At 41.5% G+C, this 24,368-nt stretch overlaps 1 protein-coding gene across 1 annotated transcript in view; it reads left to right on the top strand.

Annotated features, from left to right (window-relative positions):
* The window catches only part of Rab30 (RAS oncogene family member Rab30), a 123,080-nt gene that overhangs the window by 35,142 nt on the left and 63,570 nt on the right, over positions 1 to 24,368 (top strand). Inside the window, exons 4-5 of the mRNA XM_080268172.1 lie at positions 18,051 to 18,234; positions 18,953 to 19,104. Coding sequence (XP_080124298.1) covers positions 18,051 to 18,234; positions 18,953 to 19,104 — 336 coding nt within the window. The remainder of the gene's footprint in view (positions 1 to 18,050; positions 18,235 to 18,952; positions 19,105 to 24,368) is intronic.

Here is a 24,368-nt window from a genome sequence, read left to right as displayed (position 1 = left end):
TCCGATAGAGCCAATCTGAATGCTGTCATGTTAAACAAGGATGCCAAATCCGTGGTGATGCACTTCTTTCCACAAAATTTATTCAGCCAGCTCGATCTCTTGTCAATCCCTTAGCCTCACCAACTTCAATACCTCTTTTCCTCACACACTCATCCACCATATCCTTCCATCTTCATCTTGGCCTACCTCGCCCCCTTCCTTCTTCAGATTCGCTCAGATGTACCCTTCCCACCACTATTGTCATCCATTCTCTCCACGTGACCATTCCATCTTGGTACACTCTCTTCGATTCTGGTGTCCACAGACATCCTCACTTTGCATCTTTCATGAATCACATTATTCCATATCCTATCCACTCTCTGTACTCCACATATATTCCTCAGCAGTCCCATCTCCACTGCTGGTACACTTGACTTTCGATTTTCATGCTACACCATAGTCTCACACTTGTATGTTAAATTTGGCACCAACATTCCTTCGCGTAAGTATTGCGCAGCTGCAGCACTCAAGTATTCATAGCACCAGCTACTCTCCTTCCTTGTGTCATTCTACTTTCCACTTCTTTTGCACATTTTCCTCTGATTTCTGTTACTGTATTTGAACTCTCTTACCAATTCTAGTCTCTCTCCATTCACTGTAACATCACACTAGGAGTCACCTTCTCTCTCAGTAACCATCATTTTACTCTTCTCTGCCTTTACTCTCAAGGCACGACACTCATAGACATCTACAAAACTCTGCACTAGTCCACCAAGCTCTTGTCTGGCATTTGCAAGTAGCACTGCATCATCAGCATACATCAAATTTGAGATATTCCATCCATCACCATTCATTTCCAACACCATCCCTGTCACCATTACTCGTGTCTTTACTTCTGTCATCATCCAGTCTCTATGTACAGTATATTGGACAACCATGGGGACATAACATAACCTTGTTGTACACCCACATTCATCATGACCCAATCACCTAGATGCCCATTATCCCTTACATGTCTCATTACCATCATAAAAACTCTTGACGGCACCTGGCAGCTTACTATCTACACCGTACTAGCACAAAACCTTCCACAATCCTTCTCTGTCTACTTTGTCATATGCTTTTTCAGGATCTATAAATGCCATAAACACCTGATAGTCTTTCACACGAGCCTTCTCCACCGTCTGTCCTACTGCCAATATTTGATCCACACATCCTCTGCCACTTCTAAAGCCACCCTGTTTGTCACTACCTAGGCCTTCTGACATTCTTACTTTCTCCATAATAATTCTTACATATACCTTCCCTGCAACACTCAACAGACTTATGCCACGATAATTCTTGCACTCACTTCACTGACCTTTATTTTGTACAGGGGTACAATCACAGTCTTATTCCACTCTATTGGCAAGTTTCACTCATCCATGCCTTCTTACATAATTCCAAGAAGCACTTCATTCCACTCTCTCCACTACACTTAATCATATTTGCATACACCTCATCAACCCCAGCTATCTATCTATCTCTCTATTGCCAGACACCATAGTCCCATAAGGGGTGGCCACAAACAAATTGCCTCCATGTCTCCCTGTCCCCGGCCCTTTCACTGCCTTGCTCCGAGCCACACTCCCCTTTCTCATATACCTCTCCACTCCATCCCTCCATCTCATACTTGTCCTCCCCCACCCTCTCCCCCCCTTCACCTCACTCACATACACTCTTCTCATTAGTCTCTCACTCTCCATCCTCTCCATATGGCCAAACTGCTTTCCCACCTGCTTTCCCATTTTTCATCCACTTCACAGCTTTCACCACCTGTGCTAGTGTATCGTTTGCTGGCACTGCATTCCTTGTCTGTACACTCAACCCCCTGCTATCATGCGTTCAGCTATCACGCTTATCTGCTATCATGCACACATCAAATGCACAACCATATATGCTATCATGCACCCCAAGACCGCTATCACGCGTCGAGTTTGAAGACAGGCTAAGCGAAACTTATTCACACGGCACTTCATATGAGGTTTGCAAATGATACGATAGTTAATCGGAACAGTAACGTGGTAAAATTCCTGATTATAGCACAGGCATTTGGAATGCATCTGAACGGATTCCTGCCGAGGACACGACGGGCAAAACAGTGACCAAAACCCATTCGGCTCGAAAGAATATATCGAACTACAGCATTGAAATTTAGCCTAACACTGAATACTTATTAATATTGTATTTTAGAATAAATATCAATCGTTTTGAAACCCTTATAAAGAGTTAATATTTCTTATGCCGAAAAAACTGTGATGTCGATAAAGTAATCACGTGTTAACAACTGAGACGGGGCTCTAACGACAGTGTGAGGAACGTGTGTAATAGCATCCAAGTTTTGTTCCACTTAAATGTTCCTCAGCCATTCCTGATATAAGGTACCATGTGATACCCCCTTTAGCTGTGGACACTAAAGAAATAGAGACAGCCAAAGAGATCTGGCGGCAACTAAGCCACTCCCAAGCCTCGGAACCCATCAAACCACCCAAGCCGTAATCCTTATAAAAGTTTGATGGCCTTTTATGTTGTTTATTTATTCATTATACTGTTATTATTAATATAATAATGCTTTATTTCATGTTAGAGGAGAGATTGGCAGGAAATCGTAGGCATAAAGTGGTTAAAAGTTAGAAAAATTGGCCACCGAAAAACCAATTAGAAATTTTCCGATTGATTGTTCAGTTCAGCTATCGCGTATTCAGCTATCATGCGCGTTTCCTGTGACCAATTAGGCGCAATAGCAGGGGGTTGAGTGTATACTCCCAAAACCAATCATGTTTACAGCTGCTCTGGTCTCTCCATTCTCGTTCATCAGACTTTCAAAATATTCTTTCCATCTGGTCCTTACTTAATCCCCATGGGTTATTAATCTACCACTTACATCCTTCACTCTTTCACATTTCTTTCCACTGTCACTTCCAACAAAATATAAAGTTAGTTATTATCAGTATTTCTGCCCTAGAAGCCTGCTGCAACGTGTTTACATAGGATTTCACTGACTGGACACATAAGTGCATCGCAACCTAACCTGTCCGAGAGGTTTTATCTCCCAAGACCCCTTGTAAAAAATTGCCACTAAGCCTAACCATTAAGGCCCCTAATACTAACCGGGCAAAAATTTCTAATGATTAACCTGTGGAAAATCATCACCCAGCATCACGCATATCTTGTCAAAAAATACTTCTGATGCATTAAGAAAAAAAAAAATGTAGTGTGAATATTTTTTAAAGTACTGTACAGTATCATCAGTTATCGTCAATAAAGGAAATAATACAATGAAATCATCAGCATTGAGTGACTGCATTCAACTTTTCTGATATACACGAATAAAGTAATCCTGATTAATAAACAAATCATCCAAGCAGCTTAATTTGGATGATAGTATAACTGAAAAGAGCTGAATTCAAATAATTATCTTCCCTAACTTTTTTACACCAACACGTAGAGTCTTCACATGCCATAAGAGCCGAATTTTCTTGCCAGAGAGTTCCATTTTTCATTTTAAAAATTGGTCACAATGCATTTTTAGCACTTGTTGCCCTAATTACGAGGGCGTATGACCATCCCACTTCCGATCGTTCGCCGCTAGTGTTGTCTATTATTCATAAAAACACTCACAGTTTATATTTCTGTTACTATATAGCACTTATGTTTGTCTACAGTCTTTATCCATAAGTTTCCTTCAGTAATAGTAGTTTATTGTCACTGTAGGGATTCAATTTCTTTCAGTAAAATACGTAGCATTCACTTTCTCGTCCTGTATACTAGCATTGAGAGTGAATGTCACTTTCACCTTCACTCTCATAACTCATAGTACGAGGGGTGATCAGAAAGAAATGACAGTGAGTCCATAAACTTTTATTAGTATGAAGAACTATCAAACTATGACTCACATTCCTTCAAAGTACTCCCCTCCAACCTCTATGCAGCGTTCCATTCTCTTTCTCCACTTCATGAAGCAAGCGTGGTACTCTGAAGACGGTATACTTCGGAGTTCTGAATTGACGGTCCGTGCCAAGTCTTGGATGCGATGAAATTGCTTCCCAGCGATGGCAGATTTAATTTTTTGAAACATCCAAAAGTCACAGGGAGCCAGGTCAGGGGAGTAGGGTGGGTGGGTGTTCCAAGACTTGTGGAAGGACCTGGTCTGTGTAGTACTGGGCTGTGATAGTAGACTTTTCAGGCATCACATCCACGCATATTGGTCCTTGAGAATTGAAAAAGATGGTGAAAAGGCGCTTCCGGCTGCGCAATCCTTCCTTCAAAATCTGAGGTCGAGGGTCTTCATCGCCCAACCACACCATGTTTGACTGCTTGTCACGGGTTGTGAAGACTGAAATCCAACACTCATCTCCAGTAGCAACATCTGAGAACCGTTTTGGACCATTTGGTTCAAATTCAGCAAGCCAGACACGACAAATCCTCACCCGTTCAGCCTTTTGCTCATCAGTCAACAAATGGGGTATCCATCGACAACACTTCTTCCTCAGGTGTAATTGTTCATGCACGATGTCATATGCACTCCCATAACTGATATCAAGCTCCAAGGCTAAGAACCTAAGAGTTACAGTTGGATCCTCGTCAATGATGGACCGTGCACGGACAGTTGTTGCTTCGGTCACGGATGTCCGGGGGCGTCCAGAGTGTTGTTCATCTTTCAATTCAGTTTTTCATGCTGTGAAAGCACGAATCCAGCGGGAAACAGTTTCCAGGGAAGGAGTAGTGTCTGGATAAACTTGTTATAATTCCCCTCGAATCTCTGTTGCTTTCTTTCCCAGTTTCCACCTCGTAAAAATGTAGAACCTGCAGCCTTCTTTCGAGTAATCCATGTTTCTGGCTAGAGAGCAAAAACAAGAGTGAAGCATTCACTCACAACAATAAAACAAGAAAAATCAGGCATACGGCGACAAGTTCAAACTCGTAAGGACAGGCAACTCTGCACTCTCCTTGCTCCCCTACCTCCCATCATTCAAGGTTTTCATGTTATAACACGAACTGTCATTACTTTCTGATCACCCTTCGTATTCATACATGCTAGAGTGAAACTTTCACTTTCATTGCTCCTAGTATATATACTCGTATTCTTATAATACCACTCATTTACATTTCTATTTACATTCTCTACTTTATTTACATTATTTACATTTCTGTTTTATTTACACTGTGTTATGCACTGTCACTTGAAGTAACTTATAACACTATTTTCCACTGTTCCCTTATATTTACATTCATTGCTTTCTTGTTGTTTACACATTATTTACACTTTATTTACAATTCCACTTGCACTGTTTCACTCAATAAAAAGATCATAGTCACTCTCTATCAATTGTCAGCCCTTTACCTCTTCCCACACGAGGTTTAGTAGGGGGTAAAGGTCACAGGGCCCATTGCATGGGGGTAAAAAGTGGCTGAAGTTAGCAGGAGCAAACAGATGTACCCTTCACATTGGAAGATGACAGTGAACTGATAGGGGTGGGCCGGGGTGGCCTACCTAGGGAAATGCATTACTGCCAACATCAGCCTCTTGACAGCTGCTAATATATAGCAGTGAAATGATTGGCAGGAAATCTAGACAATACATTAAAAATTAGGTAGTTCCAGGTGAATGTAAATATCACTTAGGCTTCTCCCTTCCCTCCTTATATATATATTTTTAGTATGAGAATAGATTATACGTCATATTTCAAGGGGAAATAAATAGCGAAAATTAGCGAATGAGTGCAAGTAAGGTGTTGTCAGGTGATAATTAGCTAATTCCAGGTGTATGGCACTATCACTTACCTTATTTCTTTTTTGTATATATTATTTGGTATAAGAATAGGGCATAGGGCTTATTTCAATGAATGAAATCAGTGGAAAATTCCAGGGAAGATTTACTTAGCATAGAATACAGTGTGGTGGCCTGCAATAATTAGGTAGTTCCAGGTGAATGTAAATATCACTTAGGCTTCTCCCTTCCTTTCTTATATATATTTTTATTACGAAAATAGATTATACGGCATATTTCAAGTGGAAATAAACAGCGAAAATTAGCAAACGAGTGCACGTGAGGTGTTGTCAGGTGATAATTAGCCAATTCTAGGTGTATGGCACTCTCACTTACCTTATTTCTTTCTTGTATATATTATTTGGTATAAGAATAGGGCATAGGGCTTATTTCAATGGATGAAATCAGTGAAAAATTCCAGGGAAGATTTACTTAGCGTAGCACGGCCGGGCAGGCGAGAGGATAGGGTAATGGAGGGGAGTCAAGAACGGGGAGAAATGGCTAAATTGTCAACAATGGATGGGAGTACAGATGAGATTAGGAGTGCTGACTAGAGTTGGACATTGGGAGTACTGATAGATGATACAAGCCACCACTTCAAAGCCTGGGCGAATTCAAAATAACACAGAATCACAAAAGTGTCGCCCAGCAGTATGATCCCTTGCTCCCAAGCGTCACAAAAGTGATGCCCCTCGGTTAAGGGGTTAAAGTGACCTGGAAATTAAGCAAAGAGACAGGAATGGAAAATATTATAATAAGAAAAGATTTGAATGAAAAAGAAAGAGAAGTTTTAAAATCATTGAATGACCAAGTAAAGGAAAAAAATGATAAGAGGACAGGGGAAGAATGTAATATTTTTTTTTGAAGAGTGATGGATATGAAAGTAAGGAAGTGGTATTTAAGGAAATAGAAGTGAAGGAAACTAAGGGGGATGGCTGTGAAAGATCAGAAGTTACTGACGGAGAGAAGCAGAGAAGAGGATATAAAAAACTTCAAAAATAATTTGAAGGCGATATATACTAATGTTGATGGTTTAATATCGGCAAGGCTTGAAATTAACGATTTTTTGAGAGAACATGAACCTGATGTCATGTGCTTTGTAGAGACCAAATTACGAGAAGATATTGATGTTCATTTGGGAGATGGTAAATACAAACTGTGGAGAAAAGACAGAAAAGGAGAAACGGGAGGAGGAGTGACGATAGCAGTGAAGGACAACATAAATGTAGATACCGTGGAAATGGGACAAGGCAGGGCTGAAGTGATATATATGAAATTAGAAACTGGAGAGAATGTTAAGAGAGATATGGCGGTAGTGTATGTTGTTTGCAGATGATACTGTGTTGTTGAGTGAAGACGAAGAGGAGTTGCAAGGCTTGGTGGATGAGTTTGGGAGAGTGTGTAAGAAACGGAATCTAAAGGTGAATGTAGGGAAGAGTAAAGTGATGGTCTTTGAGAGAGGTGAAGTCAGTGAATGTACAGCGAGGTTGGATGGTGAGGAATTGGAAAATGTGAGTATGTTTAAATACTTGGGTAGTGTGATGAGTAAGGATGGAGGTTTGGAAGGTGAAGTGCTTGAAAGGGTACAGCAGGGAAGAAAGGTTGCTGGTTCTTTGAAAGCAGTGATAAGAAACAGGGAAGTGAGCATGGAAGTGAAAAAGTTACTACATGACAGTACAGTAATCCCTCCAATATCGGACGTAATAGGGCCATAGGCAGGTCCGGATAGTGGTCCTGTCCGGATATTGGGTCCCAGCTTATGGACTTGTACTTATGGACCCTAACTGAGAGAAACACCTATACAACTCCCTCTGGACATGCATAGCACCTATTTAAGACCCAAATCACACCAATAAGGGACATAAAAGACTGAAATAAATGCAAAAGAACCATAAAATGAGGTTTTAGAGGTGAGTTTATACAATATTAAATATTCTGGGTACTTACAAGTCTCTGGCTCCTGGACTGGTTTGAACCGCCATTTTGCAGTCCACAGTTAATCCTCTGCACTCTAAATTCTAATTTCTTAATACTGCACAACACTGTAAATTCCTGTGTGTTCTAGTGGCGAGGTATTGCAGTTTATTCACTGTTTATTCACAAAAAACAAGCACCTGTGGCTTGCACTGCTATGAGCATCTGCTTTCCATCGTAGTTAAGCTGTGACTGTTGATGATGACGGGGTAACAGAGTTGCCAGATCACAACAGCCACATTACCAATCACCTCAACTTTCATTACCAAATTTAACTTTTCATTACCAAATTCATAAAGCTAGCATTTATTCTTCACTAATTATATATACAAGTGGAAATACATATAATCACTCTCCTTATAATTAACACCATGTTGATTATTTTCATGCTATGTAGGGTAGCAGATTAATCAGAGAGAGCAAACAATCCACCATCTCCATCCTGTGTATCCTCATACATGTGAAAAATCCATTTGGTAATGCATTATTCTGATTCATTACCAAACGAATTTTTCATTACCAAATTGGCCCACACTTGGTAATGAAAAATACCAAATGGCAACCCTGACATGGGAGGGGGGAGGAAGGAAGGGGTGAAGGGACCATGGTGTAACAGCTGTTTGGTGCCAGGTGGCAATTTCAAATTACGGGTGGGAAAAAAGTCAGATTTTTTTCAAATTTTTTTCAGTTTTTGGCCCATTTTGGGAATATTGGATCCCAGGATGATTATGTCCAGTTAGTGGGGATGTTCGGATATTGGGCGTTCGGATATTAGAGGGATTACTACCAACTCTAACGTATGGAAGTGAAGCTTGGACGTTGGAAGGACAGAAGTCGAGAGTGAGAGCAGTGGAAATGAGTTATTTAAGAGGAGCCTGTGGAGTCACATGGAGAGACAGGCTGACGAATGAGGATATAAAGGAGCGTTGTGGTGTGGATGTGGATGTGATAGGAAGCGTTATGAGGAACACACTGAGGTGGTTTGGCCATGTGGAGAGGATGGAGGGTGAAAGACTGACGAAGAGAGTGTATGTGAGTGAGGTGAAGGGGGGAAGAGGGAGGGGGAGGCCGAGGATGAGATGGAGGGATGGGGTGGAGAGGTATATGAGAGAGGGGTGTGTGAGTTGGGAGCAGGGCAGTGAAATGGCGGGGGACAGGGCGACTTGGAGGCGATTTGTTTGTGGCCACCCCAAACGGGATTGAGGCGTCTGGCAATAGATAGATAGATAGATAGTATGTTCCCCCTAAGATGAGAGCATGGAATGATGACGAATACCAGGAGATGGTGTCATATATGGCTAGCTATTTACAAAAAATAATTGAGAAATCAATAATATGATTTTGGTGGGTGACTTTAATTGTAAAGAGGTGAACTGGGAGGAATGGTACTCAGGAGGCGGCGAGGATTCGTGGGGTACTGTGTTATTAAATATAATAATGAATAATGTGATGATGCAATGGGTCAAAGAAGAGACATGGTTTCGAGGTGAGGACACACCAGCAAGGTTAGATTTACCGTTTACAAAAGAACCCGATGTAATAGAATCATTGAAATATCTCTGTCCTATAGGAAAAAGTGATCATGTGGTCATTGAGTTCCAATTGATAATAGGGAACGTCGAACCAAGAGACAAGCTTCAGAGACAGGGAAGATACAACTTTGGGAAAGCAAATTTTACAGGATTGAGAAACTTTTTCGAAAATGCGAATTGGAGAAAATTCAGAGAAACAGCAGAGATACAGAGGAAGTGGGATATCTTTCTAGACCTCTGTAATTTGGAGTGGAAAAATTTGTACCAATAGTAAGAGGGAATGAAAACAGGAAAAAGGAATGGTTTAATAGAAGGTGTATTATAGCAAAAAACGAGAGAGATAAGGCGTGGAACAACTGGAGAATGAGAGGTAACAACAGAACAAAGGAAGACTATAAAAGAATTGGAAATGAATACACAAGAATATGTAGAGAAGAAGAAAGAAATTTTGAAAAAGGTATAATAGACAAATGCAAGGATGAACCCAAACTGTTTTATAGATTTGTTAATGGCAATCTGAAACAAAAGGAGGAATCACCAAACTGAAAGTAAAAGGAGAGGTCTATAAAGATGCAGCAATACAAGCTGAAATAATGAACAAATGTTTCCAATCGGTTTTCACTAATGAAAAAGAGTTTGTGGAAGGGGAGGGGGTGATTAGAAATGTACCGGTGATAAAAGATATAAAAGTGGAGGTACAGGAAGTATATAAATTACTGGAAACTCAAGATGTAAGGAAAGCCCCAGGACCTGATGGAATTTCTAATTGGGTACTGAAGGAATGCAGAGAACAACTGGTGGATAAAATTCACAGTTTAATCGTGTGTTCTCTGGAAGAGGGGAAAGTGCTACAAGAATGGAAGATGGCAAATGTGGTACCAATTTATAAGGGAGGAAACAGGGAAGAACCCCTGAATTATAAACCAGTGTCTCTAACCAGCATGGTCGCAAAATTGTGCGAGAGAATCCTGAAGACAGATGGATAAAATATCTAGAAGAGATGAATAATTTGGCTGAATGTCAGTTTGGATTCAGAAGTGGAAGGTCATGTGTTTCTAACTTGTTGAGCTTTTACTCAAGAGCGATTGACATGGTACAGGAGAGAGATGGTTGGGTGGATTGTGTGTACTTAGACTTAGAGAAGGCCTTTGACAAGGTACCCCATAAAAGACTAATGTGGAAACTAGATTATATAGGAGGACTGAAGGGGAAACTTCTGGAATGGATGAGAGACTTTTTGAGAGACAGACAAATGAGGACAGTAATAAAGGATAGGATGTCTGGATGGAGGGAAGTAACAAGTGGAGTCCCTCAAGGCTCGGTGTTGGCGCCAGTAATGTTCCTGATTTACGTAAATGATATGGTAGATGGAGTGAACAGTTATGCTGGTCTGTTTGCTGATGATGTAAAAATCTTGAGGAAGGTAGAGGTTGAGGAGGATTGTAAAATGCTGCGGGAGGATCTGGATAGGATACGTGATTGGAGTCCGATGTGGAAAATGAAATTTAACATAAAGAAATGTAAAATATTGGAAATGGGTAAAAGTACCAGGAGATCATCACTGAATTTTTTTTTGGGTAATGAATTAATCACAAAAATGAGAGAGGAGAAAGATTTGGGAGTGCTGGTCCAAGATAGTTTGTCACCAGAAAAGCACATTAACAAGATAGTTGGAGAGACTTATAAACTCTTGACTAACATAAGAGTAGCATTTCATTATATGGATGAGGAGATGATGAAAAAATTGATGGTGGCCGTGATCTGCCCCAGGTTAGAATATGCAGCGGTAGTGTGGTCCCCAAACAAAAAGAAAGATATAAACAAGATTGAGAGAATACAAAGAACAGCAACCAAGATGGTCCCCAGTCTGGCAGACCTGTCATACAGAGAGAGGCTGGAAAAGCTGGATTTGCCTTCCTTAGAGGAAAGGAGAATGAGGGGAGACATGATTGCAGTGTTCAGGACCATGGTGGGAGTAGATAAAATTGACAAAGAAGATCTGTTTTTATGGGATGAGAGAGCAACAAGAGGACACGGAATGAAATTGAAAAAGTCAAGTTGCTTGAAGGATATCAAGAAATATAGCTTTCCTTACAGAGATATAGACTTTTGGAATAGCCTGGACAAAGAGATCGTTCAGTCTAAAAACTTAAACGAGTGTAAAGCTAAATTTGACTTATTGAGAACAGCGACGGAAACCCACGAGCATAGCACATTCCTTGTACGATATATCACAATTAGGTATATTAGGTAAATACATAAGTATTTGGAATGACTTAGACGAAAAGGTGGTGCTTGAGAAAAACATTCATGCGTGTAAAGGTAGACTTGATAAATGTGGATATGGAGACAGGACAACACGAGCATTGCTCAATTCCTGTATACTACAAATAGGTAAAAATTAAGTAAATACACACACACACACACACACACACACACACACACACACACACACACACACACACACACACACACACACACACACACAGGAAACAAGTAGGCGTGAGGGATGGTGGGGGGATGGAGGGAGACATCCTGGCAGCCCTGAGTGTGGTAGGAGATGGAGGAGGAATGGGGGGGGGAGAAGAGAGGGGATGGAGGGAGGATGGTAGGACTGGGAGAGCCTCATTTCAAACCTAGGAAGAGGAGGGATGTCGGACTAGTGAGACGACGGACAATCAAATTGTTTGGATTGTGGGAATGTTACCCTATTTCTTGTGTTCAGCCTAGTGAAGCGCCAGTTATCAATGCGCCGGATAATGGGGTATGGGTGTTATGGCAGGGCAGTTGCAGAACCATGGTGCTCTTGGAGGGTGTTCCTGTAGCTGTCCTGGCAGGGTTCCCTGAGACCACTGACACAGCCACTGGCCATGGCTGGTGGGCTATGGGTCCCAGGTTCCATTCCTGGGCTTGGGACTGTGCTGGTGGGTGGGGCCTGTGGTCTGTCTGTCTCCTTCATTTTACACAACTTATGACAAAAATGAAAGATAGAAGAGTAGCAAGACTGTGGATTTCAAATCACCCACAAGGTTTTGAGTGGCATCATGGAATGTGGGCAGTTTAAAGGGTAGAGCAGGGAAAGTAGTAGAGTCACCGAGTAGGAGTCGAGTGGGTGTCGTTTGTGTATAGAAAGTCAGGTTTAAGAGAGGGTCAGCTAGAATGATTGCAGAGAGGGACTGGAGGTATGAGATATTTTGTCAGGGAAATGTAGATGAATATGGTAGTCATGATTATGTGCAACTTGCATTTTATGAAGAGAGAGAGAGAGAGAGTAGTTTGACTACATATGAGTCTGGGGGAAATAGAAGCCAGATTGACTATTTCCTAGTCAGGAGGGCTGATAGGAGGTTGGTTAGGGGATGTTGAAGTTATAGGAAATGAAGTCTGTGTGCAGCAACACAAATTACTGATACAGACATGGTGCTTAAGGAGTGGGTGGTGAAGAAGAAGACCTGTGCACCCAGGAAGAAAATATGGAAGTTAAAAAACCAAGAAGTATGGGATATGTTCTGTAACGAGATGAGTAGAGTGGTGGCAGAACTGGGAGCTGTCGACAGAAATGTTAATGATCAGTACAGTGCTATCAAGAACAGTCTCTTGAGAGTTACTGATTCAGTGTGTGGTTGGACAATGGGCCCTCCTACACATAAGGTAATATGGTGATTGGATGAGGATGTAGAAGCCGCAGTTAAGGAGGAAAGAAGACTTTTCCAGGAATGGAAAAGAGGTTGCTACAGAGAAGTACGTAGCTGCCAAGCATAGGACTAGAAAGGAGGTATACAAGTTAAAATCTGAGTTTCAGGGCCTTTCACTGGATAACCAAAAAGCACTGAAAGGAAAGATATGATATTTAAGTTGGCAGATCAGATGAATAGGGAAAACAGATATATCTCAGGTGAACAGTGTATGAAAAATGATGAAGTAAAGGTAGTGGTGGACAGTGAGGAAATTAAAGATGCCTGGAGAGAGCATTATAACTAGTAGTTGCTGAATGAAGAGTTTGACTGGAACAGAGGTTTGGAGTCAGCGGATCCAGTGCATGGCCCTTGGCTTTTGATTGATATGCTACTGTGAGCAGAGCAATTAACAGGATGCAGTTGGAAAAGGCAGCATGTGTTTGGGGTTGACTGCTGAAATGCTGAAGGCTTCAGGAGATATAGGAGTGGGTTTAGTTACTGATTTGTTAAATACAGTTATGGACAAGTGTGTTGTCCCAGATGGCTGGCTGAAGAGTGTGACTGTAAATGTGTATAAGGGGAATGGCGATGCCCCCTGAAAGGGAAATTAGAATGGCACAAAACATTTGGACAAGATAATGAAGGTAATGGAGAGTCCTAGAATGTATGAGAAGGGAAAGAGCGAATATTGATGAAAAGCAGTAGGGACCACCAAATCCATATTCAGTGTTGAACTGCATCAAGAAAAATATATACTAGTAGAAAAGAAAAGAGGGCTGTACTATGTTGCTTTGGAGAAGGCCATTGGCAGAGTTCCTAGGGAGGTAGTGAAGTGGGCAGTGTGATAGCATGTGATCAAGGAGTGGCTAGTTAGTGTAGTTATGGCTTTTTATATGAGTGCTTGCACCCAGGTGAGTGAATGGAAAGTTGAGCGATGAATTTTCCATGAATGTTGGCATGCATCAAGGGTCAGTCTTGAGCTCCTTACAGTTTTTCATAGTGCATGAAGCTCTGATGACTTGGTGTTGATTGCCGAGAATGAGCAGGAGGTGGAGGAAAGATGTAGGAAATGGAGAAACGGAGTGGGATCTAATATGTTGAGAGTAAATGCGGATAAAACAAAAGTGATGATATCTAGGGCTGTAGCAGTACTTTCAAAGCAGAGGAAGTGTGGCCATGTGCAGTTTGCCACAAGTGTGTCGGAAGTAACACCATCCTGTGCAGTGTTTTGTGATAGTGGGTGCATAAGAGATATAGTGGTATTTGAGGTAGACTGCACAATAATGCTGATTTCATTTGTGCAGTGTGTCGGGGAGAGCATGTAGAGATTGTCAGGCATATAAAGATTGATCTCTGCTGGAGAGTCTCTCTAGTGTGTGGAAGAGGTTTGTTATATGGAGGACATATGTTGAAGATGGGGATGGTCATAGGTACAGTATGTGGCTATGGTAAGAAAGGGTTTAAGGAAGCTCAGAGAGCTGTTGCTTCTTTTGACAATGAGAGGGCTCTCCCTTCATGCTGAGGGGTCCTTGTATGCTGCATGTGATAGGAGTGTAATGCTATACAGTAGTGAGACTTGGCAGTAAAGGAGGAGAATATATGTAGGCTCAGATGCACGGATTTAAGAATGATTATATGAATGTGTAGTGTGTCCTTGAATGAGAAGCTGGGGAGGGGGTAGAACTGCGATTGAAGTGTTTCGAAGAAAGATGGAGCTTGAATATATTGGTGTTGCGATGAGTTGGGCCAGATTGAGGTGGTTCTGACATATTGAGAGGACTGAAGATTACAAATGGGTGTGGAAAGTAAGAAGTGTGAACTTCGAAGTTAGGGTTGCAAGAGGGAGACCAAAAAAGACATGGGACATGGTTTTAAAATGTGACCTCAGGGATAAGGGACTGAACAGAGAGGCTGCCAGAGATTGAGCAGCATAGAGAGCCACCATTAGGTGACCATGGCCTTTCATGCAAGCATGGTGGAGTCTTTCTTTATAAATGAAACCTAATTAATTTCATGATCATAATCACCAGTTTCATTTCCCACAAACACATGGGGTGAGAGGTGCTGATGAGGAGGCCGCGTGTGTTGGTGGTGTGCACCCTAGGTGGAGTAGTTGCAATGTCCACCTAGGAACAAAGCCTCTTTTTGCTGTGGGAATAACCATGGTCTGATCTGAGAGACACTGTTACCCACATGGGGTTGCAGATCCCTGCAAAGTGTATATCCTGTACTATACTGTCACTGTAGGATGGACCCACAGCAGCAATAGCTTATCTATTGTCAACAGGTTTACTTGACCAAACAGACCAGAGTTAAGAAAAAACAGCATAGGGTGGGAGAGGTACAGACACAGGAACATGAAAGTGCAGTATCAGACTGATGTGATTAACACTTCCTAATAATGGTTCATACATCCATTTACTTATTGTTCAGGTCTTAAAAGTCTTTGCTACACCTCGTAGGCATAACAGTCTATGCACAAAAAATGTACTTCATATTGTCAGTGGGTTATTGATAATCCCAGTGACTGCCAAATTCAGGAAAGGGATGCAGCCCATATCATGTGTATCTCCATACATACTTTATCTTTTCATTTCTTCTGTTTAGCTGTGCTTTTACTTTCGTGGCTTCCATGCCTTGCTTATTCACTCTTTAATTTACCATATCCATGTGCATTTTTTACCCTCCATGCTACCTCTTATCTTCATACTCACCCATGTATACCCTTTTAACCACCCTTCTCATACCACCACAAATATAACCTGCCTAGTTATACAAATGTCCCTCATACCAGCGCAAATAAAACCTGCCTTGTTATACAAATGTCCCTCAGCTCCCTCCATGCCCTCTGAAAAGATGATGGTGGACTGCAGTAGAAGGGCAGCTTCAGCCTGCAGTCTACTAGGTTCCCATTCAGATGAGCCTAGGGCCACAACAGTAGTAACAGAGAGAAGAGTGCAAGGGTGTGTTAGTAACATTAGGGTTGTGAGATGATGGTTCAGAAAATTGTCTGATCCTATGATTGTAGTGTGAAGGTACAGTAGAGTTTAAAACATGCTAGCTTTCTACCAAATTTCCTCATGTAGCTATTTCTCTCATCTCTGTCTACTTGATGATACAGTATCATATTTGTGTGTATCTCATCAGCACCTGCTGCCTTCATATTCTTTAACCTCTACAAGTATGGGAAATAAAGACAGTAGATTATACAGTACTGTACTGTTGTTAATAATTGTCAACGTGCCTTCTGAAAATGCAAATTTCACCTCATGTATCTATCTGTCTATTGCTAGACGCCTTAATCCCGTAAGGGGTGGCCACAAACAAATCGCCTCCATGTCACCCTGTCCCCTGCCATTTCATTGCCCTGCTCCCAGCTTACACCCCCTTTTCTCATATACTTCTTCACGCCAACCCTCCATCTCATCCTTGGTCTCCCCCGCCCTCTCCCCTTCTCCACCTCATTCACATACAGTACACTCTCCTCATCAGTCTGACTCTCCATCCTCTACACATGGCCAAACCACCTCAGTGTGTTTCTCCTAACACATCCTATCACATCCACATCCACACCACAATGCTTCTTCACATTCTCATATGTCAGTCTGTCTGTCCATGTGACTCCACATACTCCTTTCAAATAACACATTTCCACTATTCTCACTCTTGACTTCTGTCCCTCCAACAAAGTCCAAGCTTCACTTCCATAAGTTAGAGTTGGTATCACAATACTGTCATGTAGTAACTTTTTCACTTCCATGCTCACTTCCCAGTTTCTTATCACTGCTTTCAAGAAACCAGCAACCTTTCTTTCTTGTTGTGTCCTTCTTTCCTTCTTTCTTTCCTCTTCCTTCTGCCCATGGATGACTCAACTCTGAGTGACAAGCCAAGTAGTTTCCTGTACACCAGGAAACCATTTACAATGCTGGGTGGTAACCATATAACCAAATTATGGCACCTGGTGGTTTAGTGGGTAATTAAGGTGCTCCAGTCGGATTGAGCCTGTGTGGGTTTATATCCAAGGGGTAGTTGGAGTTTATTGCTCACGTAGCGCCACTCAGGGATGAGTGAGACTGGTCACTCTCATAAATGTCAGGACCAGCTTGCCTGGCCCCGGGCTTCTATGCTTCTCATGGGGGAACATACAGTAGAATTGGGTGATGAATGGATGGATGTACCCTTTCAAGCACTTCACCATCTAAACTTCCGTCCTTACTCATCACACTACCCAAGCACTTAAATGCACTCTCATTTTCATTTTCCTCCTCATTTAACCTCACTGTACATTCACTGACTTCACTTGTCTCGAAGACCATAACTTTACTCTTCCCTATATTCACCTTTAGGTTTTCCCTACATTCACCTTGAGGTTCCGTTTCATATACATTCTCCCAAACTCCATCCACCAAGCCTTACAGCTCCCCTTCGTCTCTGCTTAACAACACAATCTCATCTGCAAACAACAGTACAGGGAGTTTCCAAACCCTGCTCTCTCACTTGGGCCACTCCATCATCCACTGCCCTACGTTGTATCTCCTTTATAACTCCATCCACATACAGATTGAACAACCACAGAGACATGACACATCCTTGATTCAATCCAACCTTCAGATAGAAAAATCACTCAGTTCATTATCCACACGCACTGCAGCCTTAGCACTCTCATACACACTCTTCGCTGCCTTCAACAACTTCCCATCTACTCCGTATATTCTTAATACTTTCCACCATCCTTGTCTATCCATCCTGTTGTATGCTTTCTTCACATCTGTGAAGGCTGCTTTCAATTTCTTTCCCTTCTCTAGAAACTTTCCCACCAAAGATCTAAGAATGAATATCTGATCTACACAGCCACTTCCCTTCCTAAAACCTCCCTGTTCTTTTCCAACTATCCCTGTTCTTCTCCAACTAATTCCTCTGTTATTTCCCTAACTCTGTCGTACTGACACTATTTGTTAGGCTGTATCTGACACCTTGTGCAAAGAATCTTTAATCAAGTGCAGAATATTCTATGGAAAATATTTTGTTAGTACTGTACAGTATATCATATATATACAGTATAGTAAATATTCCTTTCAGCTTCAAATTTGGGATACTGCAGGTCAAGAGAGGTTCCGATCCATCACCCAGTCCTACTACCGGTCAGCCCATGCCCTCATCCTAGTGTATGACATTGCCTCGCAGCCCACATTTGACTGTTTGCCAGACTGGTTACGGGAAATAGAGCAATACGCAAGTTGTAAAGTGTTGCGTGTTCTTGTTGGTAAGGTCACTTGTTTATTCTATGCCACTATACCACTAGGTATGTGTTGTGGATATTAGTTTTGGGCAGCTTATGATTTACAGTAGACTAATTACCGGTAAGCTTGTGTGATCAGGCAGCAATTGTAAGTGATGAAACTAGACATTTTATTGGCTCAGTTTCTTTACCTAGTATTGCTTGTGGCTCAGGTTGCAGAATTGTTTACACTTATAACACCCCATTAATATTGTACAGTATAGTGGAAAGATAGAGGTGATCGGTGTTGCATTGATAGCATCTCTAATTTTTAAATACAGTTGCTTACTGTGCATAAGTTACGACATTATAATGAAATTTATCTTGCTGAAAGACTAGTCTGTGCTGTATGCAATGGATAGTTTTTTTCTTTCTTTCTTTCTTTCTTTCTTTCTAGCCAGCAGTATGACACTGGGTGTAGCTTTGTGGGATGTTGTCTGTTACTGGAGATAACAAGGAGTTAGTTACTCACTATGCTTTTTTTTTTTTTTTACCATAATATTGAGAGCAGTGCTAAATCTTTAGTATACTGATGCTTATACTAACAAAGCTACTTGCTAATAGAGTACTAACTAACTTTGCTGCTGAATGGGTTATAGTCTTCTTTACTAAGTGACTTAGTAATATGGTAAGCCTAATGTGGTAAGTGAAGCTTGAGTGGAGATTAGAAACAACTAACCTAGCAACATTCCCCCTTAACTAGGCAATAAGACGGATCGTGAGGACCGTGAACTGCCCACTCACGTAGGCGAGGAGTTTGCTCACCGCCACAACATGTATTTCATTGAGACTTCAGCAAAAGAAGCTGACAATGTAGAAAAACTTTTTATTGAAATAGCCAAGGAACTTACACAGGTAATACCATTACATCTGTTTCCTTACATGTCCTTCAGCACTATATATCATTGATTGAATAGAAGTACATCAGTATTAACTAGATACAGAGTTGTTTTTCTGTTAAGAACTGGATAATAAATATGCAAAGAATGTATAATCAGGGGAGAAATTCAGGCAACATTGCTCTGAATGGACTGGCAAAAGAGCACTCACACAAATGTATGAGTAGCTTCTTACAGTGTTCAGGGAATATTTGGTTAAAATTCTTTATTCGTGTGTCCCTAAGAATGTCATATTCACCATTTAAACATCATAGGGGAGTATTTAGTATCAAGACCTACAACTCAGTGCTTCCCCCTGGAAACAGTCACCTTGCAGTAATAATTAGGTAGAGCAGACATGGGCAACCAGCAGTCTGGCTGCATTCTCTGTGTGGCCCATCAAGCCATGTGAGAACTCCATCAATTTTCACTTGTAGCTCAGATAAGATGGGAGCAATGGAGTTTTTTTTTTTTTTTTTTTTTATAACACTATAATGGATTTGTTACACTGTGCGATTGTAAGTACGTTTGGTATGGTGTTCACCGAACTTGGCACTGAATCAGTAATGTACAGTACTTAGCCTGTGTTTTTGTACTTATTCAGGATACCAAAAAGGTTTTCTGCTAAATGCTTCTTAAGTGACAAGTACCCAAACCTTGTTGCATTTGCAAATGTCTCATAACAAAGATATAGTTAGATAGATAGATAGATATAGATATATATATAAAAAAAAGGTAATACTGTACTGATTGGAGTGGAATACATCTTTGTTTGTTTTCATTTTCACCATGAATCATGGGTAGGTTAAACTGTTGTGTAATTGTATAGTTTCCATAATAGTTGCTCATGCAGCAAGGACATTCCTTCCACTGTCCAAGGATAGGATTTCTTTTGCAGTGCATCACAAAGCTAGTAAAATTTTTCAGTAATACAATACATACAGTAGTATTGACCATTATGTATTATTTGTAAATACTGTATATCGATATTATAATTCTTAAAAAGACAGTCATTAATTTGTATTAATGTACATTTAGCTGACAAAAAAAAATATCTTTAGGATCATTTTAAAACAAAATGGCCCATGGACTGATATCAAAATCACATGTTAGCTCACTAACTCAGAAGTTGCCCACCCTTGAAGTAGAGTAAGGTATAGGATCAAGTAATCATATGGAAGTTTTTTTAGGCCTTTGTATTGCCTGATGTTTACATAATCAGACAATATAATGGCTTTTTCAAGTACAGGAATACCATTGTATATGACCTGTGAGAGTCATCTAATATGAAATAATCATATTGTCAGTTGTCCCCATAAGATTCCTAAGAAATGGTTGGGATGCCCTCTGGCCCCCTTTCTGACAATAACAAAGTACTTAACTCCCGCAGAAAGGCATTAAAACAACAGTAGTAAAAAAACTTAAGAGTTTATTGAAGAATGCACTGTCAGACCAACTTTTAACGGATAGTTGGTTCACCAGACTACTGCAGTAACATGAATCAGATGACTTTTCTCTAATATTTCTCATGACTAGTGAGCATACATTATTAACCTTAAATTTTTGTCCTTGTGAGTATGACATTTCTTATAATCCAAGTAACAATTCATATTACTTTAGATAGTTTACCTTCACCGTATGATCTCTCAGTGACTCAGTATAAGATCATTCACTTAAGTGATCAGTGAGATTTTATGACTTTTTCATTTTATGACCTTTTTTATTATATGGTTGCTGTGATGCCAAAGTTCTCATGATTTGATTGTTTTTCCTGTATATACAATCATTACAACACTAGATTTATTATGCAGTACAAAATCATTATAAAATCAATTTTCAAGATGGCAACCCAACCATAAAAACAAGGATATGCTTACTTTACAATAGTTCTGCCAACCATCCATCCATCCATCATCCAATCCTACATTGTCCCCATGAGGAGCACAGGAGCCCGGGGCCAGGCAGTTGGTCCTGACATTTAAGATGAGAGTGACCAGCCTCACTCATCCCTGAGTGGCATTACATGAGCAATCAACCCCAACCACCCCTTGGATATAAACCTTCACCGGCTCAATCCGATTGGAGCGCAATAATTACCCACTAAACCACCAGGTGCCAAAATTTGGTTATATGGTTACCACCCAGCGTAGTAAATGGTTTCCTGGTGCACAGGAAACCATTTGGCTTGTCACTCAGTGTAGAGTCACCCAAAGGCTGAAGGAAGTGGAAAGAATGAAGGAAAGAAAGACAGAAGAGGGAGTGTAAAGTCACCCATAGGCAGAAGGACAAGGAAAGAATGAAGGAAAGAAAGACAGAAGAGAATGGAAGGAAAGAAGGATGGAGAGGAAAGGGCAGACACCTGAGAGCATCACTAAATCGAGTGAGTGGATGGTGAGCGCCCCCACCTACCACACTGCACATCAGTTTATTGTGAATTACTATCCCAGTTGAATCAAAAGCTTACATCTGTTATTGATTTCTGTTGAGACTCTTCATAGGTGAGTGTGGAGTACATGAAACATGTTGTGGGGTTGTTGGCAGGAGCACCGGCCAGTTGCTGTAAGGCAGGCTGTTGCCACTGTAACTAATGGGTACCCACTGACTCATCTGTTCTGATGTATGAAAAGCTATTTGGAGAATTTTATGCAGTAAGAGATGTTACAATACTAGAAACAAAAACAACTAGACAGCATTCAGAGAGCGCATATCTCTGCCAGTGCCGGATCCAGATCCAGATCCGCCCCAAAATTGAATCAATTCTTTCTTGTCCCATGGCCCACCTTTCCACAAAATGTCATTGAAATTTATTGAGAACTTTTAGAGATATCATATGGACAAACAAGAAACAAACAAATGAAACTGCCATAGGCTGAGCGCATACCAGATGGACCTGATTGTGTTTGCTTAGTTTTCACCAGCATGTTGGTACTGTATTGTAGTCATTTGGTGAAATTTTTCACGCGTTATTGCAAAGCACTGGATAAGTTTAGGAAGCTAAAAATTGCATTGCCAAGTGTGCCAGATGTTTCTCTTCAATTTGGTTATTAAAAAAAAAAAGTAAATTTTTGAAACTTGAAGAAGTGGTGCATGAACTGTCCAGTGGGTCCTGATGATTTCTGGACGCATAGCCATTGAGGGGTTTCAACTTCCCTCCCAGCCCAGGGCCTTTGACCAAGTTTCGTGGAAAAACAATAGGCTTCAGGGTTTATGGATATCTACCTTCTGAATTTTTTTCAGAACAATTGGCAAAAAATTGTGACCTGTTGAGTGCAAACAAACAAACAGACAGACAGACAGACAGACAAACATATGGAACCGACCAGCATGGTTGCTGAATTGAAAGATTCTGGCAGGCAACAAACATAGGTGAATACATAACCTTCTCCAGCTTTGTTGGCAGAGGTAATAAAGCATTTTTTTTTTTTTCCTTTTTTTTGAGGGAGGTTGCTAAGCTAAAAAATAGAATAAAATAATGGTAAAATACAGTAAAATCATGGTAGATCACAGTAAGCCAGAATAAAATCAACATAAACACCCACAATTCATTGCTGGGTGTCGTGATACATAACCCACTACCTCCTTGACTCTAACTTTTGTACTGTGGCTGGCAAAGTTGTTGCACTGCACAATACATTCCATGTGGTCCAGTGGCATAGTCTGAAGAGCATAGTCCAAGTTAGAGTCAAGGGGGATCTCCACCAGTCGCCCCAGGGGAGCGGCCGTGGGACATGGTGATGGAGTGACTACTTCAGGCGACTGAAGAAAGCCACAAACTCACATCCAGGGGAGACACAATGGTTGACAATGTGCTAGGTTGAAGCTCCGTTGTTGAAGGCATAGTTTGATGCTGTGATGGTGGCAGAGCAGAGGATGACTGGGCAGGGATCAGAGGCCTGAAAGAGTAGTTGATCTTGGACTGGTGATAGGAGCAATGATTCAGGTATCAGCTGACACTGTCCTACACAGAATGCAGATCCTCCACAACGCGAAGAGGCACCATCTCTCTGTCACATTCCGGGTGTTCAGCAAACTCAAGCACCTGCTCGAGATGTGCCCAGAAAGTGCTCAGGCGGGGGATGGCTGGAGTACTGCACTTCTCCGGGTCGTCTGCATCATTCTTGTTATTCTCCTCTGGCCGGGCAGCAACAACAGAAGTAGCGATCTCGAAGTTGGACATAACCCAATAGCCGAGATCTTCCCCATCATCGTTTAACCACTCCAACACATCATTGACAGCCACAGCCTCGCCTGCATTATGAAGACTAGTGTGGAAGTCATCCACATCAAAGCCCAGAATGTCGTGTCTGCTCTTGTGTCCATGAAGGAGACGAGACCAACCACTTTCAAGGGTTTTCACGGAGACCCCCATCCATGCACTCACCCAGTTGTACACAGCAGACTTAAGGTTGTAGCACCACAGGTTTTCCAGTGTCCTCTGCCCTCGCGTGTCCAGCTTTCGACTCTGCTCGTCCTTGTCCTCGAGAACAACCATCACCATGTCGAGGAACTTCTGTCATTACAGTCTCCTGGTGGCCATGGTCACACCCTGGTCCATTGGTTGAATCAGAGCAATGGTATTAGGTGGCAAAAACGTGCACCTAATGCAACTGTCATCTGCAGCCAAGTCTTTCTCAGAGGGATGCTCGGGGGCATTGTCCAGGAGAAGAAGAGCCTTTACCTGATTACGAGGGATTCAGAGTTCCTTCGTTTGATAACGGATGACCTCCTTGACAAAATGCCTGTGGAACCAATCTGTGAAGATCTTGCAGGTAAACCAGACCTTCACAGAATGATACCACACAACAGGAAGGATATCCATTGGCCCTCAAAGGCAGCGGGGCTGTTTTGCAAAACCAACAGTAATGGGTTTCAGCCGGTGCAACCTGTTAGCATTAGCACAGCGCAAAACACCCATTGCTTAGACAACTTGTGGTCAGGCACACACTTCTTCTGATCCACCAGAGTGATGATGGGCACTGAGCGGTAGAAGAGGCCACTTTCATCAGCATTGTAGAATTGACCGAGAGCAAGGCCCTCCTTCTTAATCGAGCCTAACAAATTCTGGCGAAATTCCTCTACTCCCTCCTCACTAGTATCCAAAGCTTGACCACGGGTCTTATGATTGGTAAGGCCATGTCAAAGCTTGAACCTGTAAAGCTAACCTTCAGATACCTTAAAGTCTGGGACATTGTGAGGGTGGGTGAACTTCATGGGAGCAGCCTTCAACTCTGTGCCTTTCAC

Source organism: Coenobita brevimanus, chromosome 26, assembly GCF_032717465.1.
Source record: "Coenobita brevimanus isolate Jiangsu-jjx chromosome 26, ASM3271746v2, whole genome shotgun sequence".
NCBI lineage: Eukaryota > Metazoa > Arthropoda > Malacostraca > Decapoda > Coenobitidae > Coenobita > Coenobita brevimanus.
The sequence above is the reverse complement of the archived record's forward strand: the minus strand, read 5'-3'. Positions and strand labels throughout refer to the sequence as shown.